The following is an 8,588-nucleotide window of genomic DNA, read 5'->3' on the forward strand; positions in this document are numbered from 1 at the left end:
AGCAAACAGTTCGAGTCCTTCCAGCTCTGTTATTCTAGCTCGTATTGACCCCGGAGGTTTTCGAGCCGACAGCTGAGAATCTCTGCTACCTTGTAGGTGTTTCGATTCTGGAATTCGGTTGAGATTTGACTGAGTTATGACTCGTTGAGTGCACTTGCACACATGGCATTGCCACCGTTTGTATACATTTGGGACCAAAAAAAAGTTTCAGAATTTGGGAAAAAGTGGCCCGGTCGGGCGACCGGAAACAAGGTCATTATTTGTTTTGGCCTTATCAGCCTTCTATGCAGTATAACTGGCGCTGGGAGAGGATCTTGAACGTTCATGGACTTCGCTTTTGCATTCTTTGCTTCCTTTCTTCCCCTTGTTCTTCATTTTCCCTCACCAAGGCCTCAGTCTGCCTGGAATCTTTCCTCACCATTTCTTTCTTCTCTCTTGTCTTTGATGTGAGATTTTTCAACGAAATCTCATGAGGTACAATGACTACATGTACTCAGATTCTGTATTTACAGTCACGTGAGTGCGACCACATGCTTCGAACATCACGTCATGATGTTGCAAGCTGCAAGGACGGTACATGTAATGGTTTGGGTGGCACTGGCAGTGCCATGATGTGTAGTGTGGAACCCGGGTTGCTTGACTTTATGTCATGTACATCGTACTGAGGCAAATGCGGATTCTGCCGGCAGAAAAATTGGCAGAATTCGGTACTTTTTCTGGTAAGTTTCATGCATGTTTGGTATGTGGATAAAGAAATGGAGCAGAATTCGAGGAATTGCCCGCCATAAGGTTTGTATGGTTCTGCCAATTTCACTGCTTTTCGAGCAGAATCTGCCACCTTTTCGAGCATTATCCGCCAAGGCCTATGTACATGTACATGTACATGTACATGTAGCTATATTTGCACTGTAGAAAATATTTACATGATAGACATCCCAGTGCTTTCAGGAGCACTGGCATACAGGACTCGTAACCGGAGTAGAGCGTGGATCACTGATACCAAGGAATTCAAGGAATTCGGTTTGGCTACCACAAACCCTGATACATGTACCCTATACAATAATGTACCTTCCATCACTCGTAGTAAATCCCCAAATACATGTACATTGTACATGTTCATCATGTATGCTATAATGTAGATAATGTGGTCATGTTAATTACTCCATAAAAAGCATTTATCGCATTTCCACACTAAAGAACACTGAATGGAAGCATGGTTTAACTCGGATGGTGAGCCAATTAAATTATGGTGAAAAGGGAGGACAAAATGTTAGTCGTAACTCGTAACATTTTGTCCTCCTTTTTCACCATAGAATAGAAGCATGCATAATAATAATGATTATGAACATGTACGTGACGAAAAATAATATTTTCGAATGGAAGCATTCAGCTTACACGAGATGTAGCGGTGTCATTCGCCACAGATCAGTGTCAGAAGTGATCACCAGAAGATGGTCAGGGTCCTAAAATAATTACTTCGAAGCACACTAGATGCATGTAAGTAGTCCTTTGCCCAAGAGGCAATGATAGTTGATACAGAACATAATTCTTATCTAAAAGAATAGCAGGAGAGGTGTTATGCCTAATGGGCAGGGATGAAGAAATATCGCGTTCATAGAACTTCAATCAAAAAGGGAAAGGACACATCCTCACTCGTCTCTATAGTGTCTGTTGTTGGTCGTTGAGTTGTCGAGTCTGAATATTGTGTGTGGTCTGCTCTGGCGACAGGTGATGGCAGGTAAACACTTCTCCGCCCAACGTCTTCTCTTTGCACTTATTCATAGGGATTGTACGGTCCCTTGTCCTGTGATAGGCACAGACACATTGGCACAATAACAAAGGACTCAATCTGCATCTACATGTACATTGTAAATGTTCAAGAACCGCCGCCCTTTAGTCTTCCATGTACAGAAAACTACCAACTTGTTGTACATGTACAACTTCACTTTATCAAGTTATTGAGCGCTAAGGCCAAGTAAAAAAAAAAGCTAGATGATCGTCCCCGTCCGCCCCAGTTTTTGTCAGCTCCCCAAGAAATATTTTATTTTTTAAATCGTGAGTTTTACTATATGGACCACATACTACTAGTATATCACAACGTCAGTATCGATCTGCTGAAGAAAGAAAAAGAAAAAAAGAAAAAAAAAAGAAAAAAAAGAGAAAAAAACCTTGATGTTGTTGTGTACACTGTGTGCATGAGAGGGTAAAAAGTAAAAAAATAAAAATAAAATCCTCCCGCCCTCCCCGATTTTTCCAAAAAAAAGGACGATCATCTAGTAATTTTTTTTACTCGGCCTAACCAACATTAATTTTACTGCTGTCCATAGTAACGTTGGGTTACTCCCTAGGTGGTAGAGTACCGCTAATCACACATACATTTACATGTAACTGTAACTGTGGACGCATGAAGAAGTCCACCGTTAAGAAAATGAAGCTCCAGGATTGTCCAAATCCAAGGAATGTTACATGTACATGTATACACCATAATCTCAGACCACAAGTAACTTGCCATGTTATCATCAAGTACAGTGCATATCGGTTATAGCGTGGTCGTGTAAAAGAAAATACATGTACTGCTTACAACTTACAAGAATGACCTCTCATATTTTCATAATAAAAATTATCGGCAATAAGAATAGAAAGTCGTTTTTCAAACGTCCACGCTTTAACCGATACCTACTGTACATGTATTTCTCCACTCTTTTTGCGGTGATCTTGCCATGCTCGTCGCGACTCTTACCTTGTTCTTGTCGAATAGTTTCTTGTGGCCGCATCCACCGCACAGAACAATCAGACACAGAACAGTCATGATCAGATAAACCACCGCTGTTAGACCGTTCAGCACCGCCAGTGCTATCACGCTGTTCAACGCAGTGGCTAGAGAACAGGGACAAAGGGCAAAGACAACAGGAAGATTTGAAAAAGTCCAGCACAGTCCACCATCAGTCGCTATGTGCCGTAGTATTGTTGGGGATAGCACACGCTGACCAATTCATCTCCGGAACCCGGAAGACAGGAACTCATTACTACGGAAGTGATAGCAAGTAGACAGAGTTGAGAGCTGATTCTGAGTGAGTGTCCTGTGAAATAACAGATCACATTGCATGTACCGGTATTTCATGTACATGGACAGTCGTGGTCAAAGACATCCGCTCCACAAGTCAAAGCAGCGCCACATTTCCACTTCATGCACGGTCGACCGGTCGGAAAGCCCATCCGAGGGCACAGGGTCGAAGGGGCCGCGCATGAGCCTTGGCGCTGCTTTTGGCTCATGGGTCGGATTTCTTTGGCCACAGCCGTACATGTACATGTACATGTAACTGCTTTCCAGCATTACCCTTCATTCCATTGCAGCTGGAGACTTTCCGGTCGGCAACCACTCCGTAGGTCTTCACTGCACTAGGGTTGAAGCAGCAGCAACACGTCTCTGGCGGGTCCGGAATGCGATGCGTGCGTTTCATGGCTTTCTCGCATTGCCCTAAAACCACGCGCAGAGAGAGAGACAGACAGACAGAAACAGACATACAGACAGATAGACGACAGACCGGCAGGCAGGCAGACGGACAGACAGACAGTCAGACAAACAGACAAACATACGGGCAGACAGACAAACAGACAGACAGACATGCAGGCAGGCAGGCAGACAGACAGGAAGACAGACAGGAAGAAAGAAGGACAGGTATGCAGACAGATAGGCACTGAGCGAGCTTTCCGTGATTTACCCTCTTCGTGATTATGAATAATTGGTAAGCATTAGTAGGCTTCAAGTATCCAATCACCGTCTCCTATGGACATCTCCGAACTCGAGTTTGATCAAGAAAGACCAGAATCTAATCCAAGACAACAGCATACATGTACGAATTATTAATGAGCCCGATACCTAGTGTGCCATGTTCACAGAATCAATTAACGTATAATTATGGTCTTTTTGCCCTAAGCTTTCTCTCTTCTGACCGCTGGAATGCCCTCCCAGCTGATATTCGCTGTTGCTCCTCTTATTTGCAGTTTTGTCACGCTCTTCGTACTCACATAGAGTACCATGCAAGAAGGCCCTAGGCCTGTGGGGATTGCCCTATTCAAAATTTAATACAGTCAACTTCGCTTATAACGACATTCGGCGGGGCATCAAAAAAGTGTCCTTATTCGCGAAGTGTCGTTATACCCGAAGTCTCATTATGTATCACAGTTGGATGGAACTTTGCTCTGGGCATGGACATTCTGTGGTTATTCGAGAATTGTCGTTATATCCGCAGTCGTTATTAGCGAAGTTGACTGTAATAGTAAGTTACCTCTACACGCTATGCCTGGTCCAGTGTACTCTTTCTCCTTGTTGATGTACAGACAGTTGCCGTGCTGCACACCGTGTGTCCTGGCTGAGCGAGCAGCCAGGTTGGCCATGGCTATGATGCAGCACACTGTTCCGGCCAGGACAACGATTGTGAACACCACAAACTGTACAAGAAAACAGTGCCGATGAGCAGAGAGAGAGAGAGAGAGAGAGAGAGAGAGAGAGAGAGAGAGAGAGAGAGAGAGAGAGAGAGAGAGAGAGAGAGAGAGAGAGAGAGAGAGAGAGAGAGAGAGAGAGAGAGAGAGAGAGAGAGAGAGAGAGAGAGAGAGAGAGAGAGAGAGAGAGAGAGAGAGAGAGAACAGGAAAGCGTGAGGTGAGAGTGAATTGGATACCAGCGAATCAGCTCACATATAACTGCAGATGTAACAAAAGACTAAAAAATGAAATAGAAAGGAACAGTTGTGAAGTCATGTCCAGGAAGTGCCCTGCCTTTCCAAATGATTCGCGAGAGTCAAGAGATGTATTTTACACCCATTGTAGGCGTGATAATGTATAATGTTGAGATACTACAACAAGTATTATGTACATGTCAAATAAAGAATTTCAAACCCAAACCAAAAAAACTTCAAATCAATTTTTTTATAATTAAAAATAAACTCAATCAATAAACTCAATTTTTTTTAATAAAAAAATTATGTACATAATATGTCATGTAGAATGTGCATTGTACGTGTACGCGTAGAATCAAACATTATGATTATCTATTTCCCTTGCTTGTGTCACAGTCATTCAGAAGGACGTTTCCGTACCTCTACTACCTCTCTCTCGAGGATAATTGGGCAAGAACAGTTGGGAGTATAGAATACGAAGAGAATGAAGGACGCAGACATCGCCACGCCACACGTCACTTGTTGCCAATGTACATGTACAATGTTGATATGCTGTGCCGCGCTGATGTCTGCGGCCTTCAATCTCCTCAGTCATAGCTTTAATTATTAAAGTTGTTTTCAGGCAGATGGCTTCAATAGTAGAGTCCTGAGGGCTACTGTGACGTCGGTGTGTACTTACTGCGAACATTGCCATTCCCCGTTGCTTTCTGATGTTCCAGTAGATGAAGAGGAAAAGCAGGAAAACCACGACGGCCTGAGAGAAAGGATCAGTTGAATTGAAATCAACAACAAAGTCGCATTCGGCTAGATGGACTTTAATTCAACCTAAAATGGATATTTTGCAGCATGTACATGTACACGCATGTAAATTCATTTTCAATGACAACACGCATGAAATGGAACGTGAAGTGCAACGTGAATTATGTAACGAGTTGGTGACTCACACCCTCAAGGCCTCATCTACATGTACATGTATAAGTTCTGCATGAGTGGCTATCGTTATCGACGGAGTAAGAGAATGATTTGACTTTTCACATAATTATTATCACGACGAAGTCTGCAGGAGACGAATGTCCACAATTTAAGGCATTGCATTGTCTGAGTGAATGTTGCCTTTGCAGAGATCTTACGACACCTCGATCCCAGGGACATGTACGTGTGGATAATGAGGTTATACTGTACATGTATTTCGTGTGTATTTGAAAGTGTTCGTTTGACAAGTAACAGTTCCCAGTGAAGGTCTTGACCACAGAACGCGATATACTCCATATCCAGCGGTGTGTTGTGGTCGGTTTTCGCCTCCACATGTATTAAAATTTATGTACATGTGTGCTATGACTCGCGCTTTGCTGTGCGGTCAAACCTTGCACTGTAGAAACTGATACTTTTAAATCGTACACTTGGAGCCTCTAACATCGACGCACATCAACGTAGCTGATAGGTTTTAACTCACCGATATCCCCATCCAATATGTGGCGTATCGTGGATCTCTAAACTGATGCGCCACGGTGGCCAGGTGACCAGCAATACCGCAGACTACGATCCCGATGAGGAGGCATATCACAGACAGTATCAGCAAGGGCTTCATGAGCGCATGGTTGTCTTCATTCTGTTTGTACCCCATGGCGCTCCTCGGCTGTTACTGCTGCTGCTGTTGCTGCTGCTGCTGATGCTCGATTGCACGCGGCCTCTGGAAAACCTTTTGGAGGCGCGAGTCTATACCTAACTGTGGGAAGATTCCTGAAAGAGTTACTGAGGGATTTAATACTATAGAGTCAGAAAGGCACGTTGTGTTGGAGACACACTCGCATGGGTAGCGGCGTGAACTAGGGGTACCCTCTCGACCAGAAACTACTATTCTATCGGAAACATTGCCTGCTCCTGAGTGAAAGTCGGGCTGGGGAGTAGAAAGATACGGCAGGGGGCTGGTGTGAACAAAGCACTACACTCGTCTTCCTGGCCTATCTTCCAAGCAGTGTGACATGCACCCAGTGCTTCACCATCAGTCGAATCAAGCACCTGTCCTTCACCTACAGCACATGCCTTTGGGGGTAGGTGCTCAACTCTAGAGCTAACGCTGGCACAGCTGCGATAGGAGGCGCAGGGTAGCAAACCTTTTGCTGTACGAATTTCGCCTAATAAGTGAGTGGTCAAGGCAGCTTTGGGGTAGGCAGGTTGAGCAAGGGCGATGATATCATAGTTGTTGTGTTGGCCATGCTGGGATGAACAGCCTGTTTCTGGTCCCCATTGCTTCCTACTTAATCGTGTGCAAACAGAACGCGTTGTACAGAACAGGCAGAACTGTCAACAGACCGGCTATGCGGCCATTTCCTCTTCTCTCCCATCCATCCTGGTCAGTCCTACAATCATCATGTACATAACGCTGGGGCATCAGCTGGCTGCTGTGCGGTGTTGGGATAGTAGCTGCGCGGTGTTGTGTTGAACAAGCCAGCATGCTATCATCTCTACCCACTGCAATGGCTTCCTCGCAATCACTAACTACTAGCGGCGTAGGTGATAAACTCTGGCGGCCAGCGCCCAAGCCCTTCACCGCGCGCACCAATGCTCTGCTGCCGCTCGCGGCGAAGAATGTGGAGAGACAGTCGGGTGTAGATCAACCTAATGCTGATAGATAGTAGAGTTCTCGGCGACGCTAATGATGGCGCATGGTGAGAGTCTACCGTCGGTCGGGTCGCGCCCTATGCAGGCGTGGTGGTGTGCGAGAGGTAGAACATGATGGAGTCACAGCTCATGTACAGACTGTACAGTACTTGGGAATACAAGTAAAAATGGTGTAAATGTGCACACTACTAGTACACTGTACGACATGGGAACATGGCTAGGTAGTAGCCTTGTATACTATCATTATGTACATGCTATGCTGAAGCACAGTTCACAGATCGCCAGTCTGATAATGTACGGAAGCTAGCAAGTATGAAGCATGCATGCACAGTGAATATGTCGATGTATTTTTAAAGATCTCGGGGTGCAACCAGCGCTATGCTGAGGTATTTATAGCGGGTCCCGATTCAGCTGGTATTCCAGTAATCTCAACAGCTACTCCAGTCCTTGCAGTAGATCATAATTATGGTGTCTCATCATCCCAATCACGGTCTCACTGCATCACTGTAGGAACCGGCGTATAATGCTCGAGAATTGGATGGATCCTGCTTTTCAATATGCTCGCAATCGCATTCTGCTCCAAAATGGCACTGATAATGCTTGAATTCTGCTTCGAAAAAATGGAAATAGTGGTTTAGATTACTGATGTAACTTTGTTACAGATTGATAACAGTATAAGTCACACGAGTCACAGAAAAACACGCTATAATGGCATGAAATTAACTTTAAGTTACGACAATCAAAACGCGTGGTTTTCTGTGATTCGTGTGTTATTGCTCTGCTTCCGCATTGAGCACTCTATCGAGCCGGAGGACTCAGCTCTCTAACAGCATAAGTCATGTACTTTGCAGCATACGTCATGTTCTACGAAACAGAAAAAAATACAAGAAGCACAGAGTTATTATTACTCAGCAGGCAAAGGCGCGGTAGAAGTCGCGAGGGCATTGTGAATTCTCACGAAAATCTCATATTTTGCAAGAATATGCTAGCTTTCTGCAAAACTTGCCCGATTATGCTGGCGCAATGCTAGTTTCCAGAAAGTGCTGAATACATGTACAGTACTTTGAAGTACATGTATACTACTGCCACATACATGTATAATGCTAGCTTTATCCGCGGGGGGCCTAACTGCATGTCGAGAGTACTGACTGGCTGGTCTATGTTACAGAGTCCAGACTGAAATATTGTCACCGTTCTTTCTACATGTATGTTCTTAAATTTGGGTGGACGAATGAATGCCATAATCGTCAACGGTCGACACAAGAAAGGAAGGAGACCCGTGGATATAC

At 44.5% G+C, this 8,588-nt stretch overlaps 1 protein-coding gene across 1 annotated transcript; it reads right to left on the reverse strand.

Moving 5' to 3' along the window:
- Positions 1-1,319: 1,319 nt before the first annotated feature.
- LOC135811643 (uncharacterized) lies at positions 1,320-6,817 on the reverse strand. The gene is made up of 6 exons (XM_065324878.1): positions 6,131-6,817; positions 5,357-5,431; positions 4,290-4,452; positions 3,338-3,478; positions 2,741-2,877; positions 1,320-1,804 (listed from the first exon to the last, which is right to left on the reverse strand). Exons 1-6 carry the CDS (start codon positions 6,299-6,301, stop codon positions 1,775-1,777), a joined length of 717 nt encoding a protein of 238 aa, XP_065180950.1. The 5' UTR covers positions 6,302-6,817; the 3' UTR covers positions 1,320-1,774.
- Positions 6,818-8,588: the final 1,771 nt, after the last annotated feature.

This window comes from Sycon ciliatum, chromosome 3, assembly GCF_964019385.1.
Source record: "Sycon ciliatum chromosome 3, ocSycCili1.1, whole genome shotgun sequence".
Classification (NCBI taxonomy): Eukaryota; Metazoa; Porifera; class Calcarea; order Leucosolenida; family Sycettidae; genus Sycon; species Sycon ciliatum.

What these genes read in the sequence shown, in the direction of transcription:
- LOC135811643 (XM_065324878.1), bottom strand. Translation starts at nt 6,301, where the DNA reads ATGGGGTACAAACAGAATGAAGACAACCATGCGCTCATGAAGCCCTTG. An exon ending in GGGGAATGGCAATGTTCGCA is followed by an intron (nt 4,453 to 5,356) that starts GTAAGTACACAC and finishes TTTCTTGTACAG; the next exon opens with TTTGTGGTGTTCACAATCGT. An exon ending in ACCAGGCATAGCGTGTAGAG is followed by an intron (nt 3,479 to 4,289) that starts GTAACTTACTAT and finishes GCGTGGTTTTAG; the next exon opens with GGCAATGCGAGAAAGCCATG.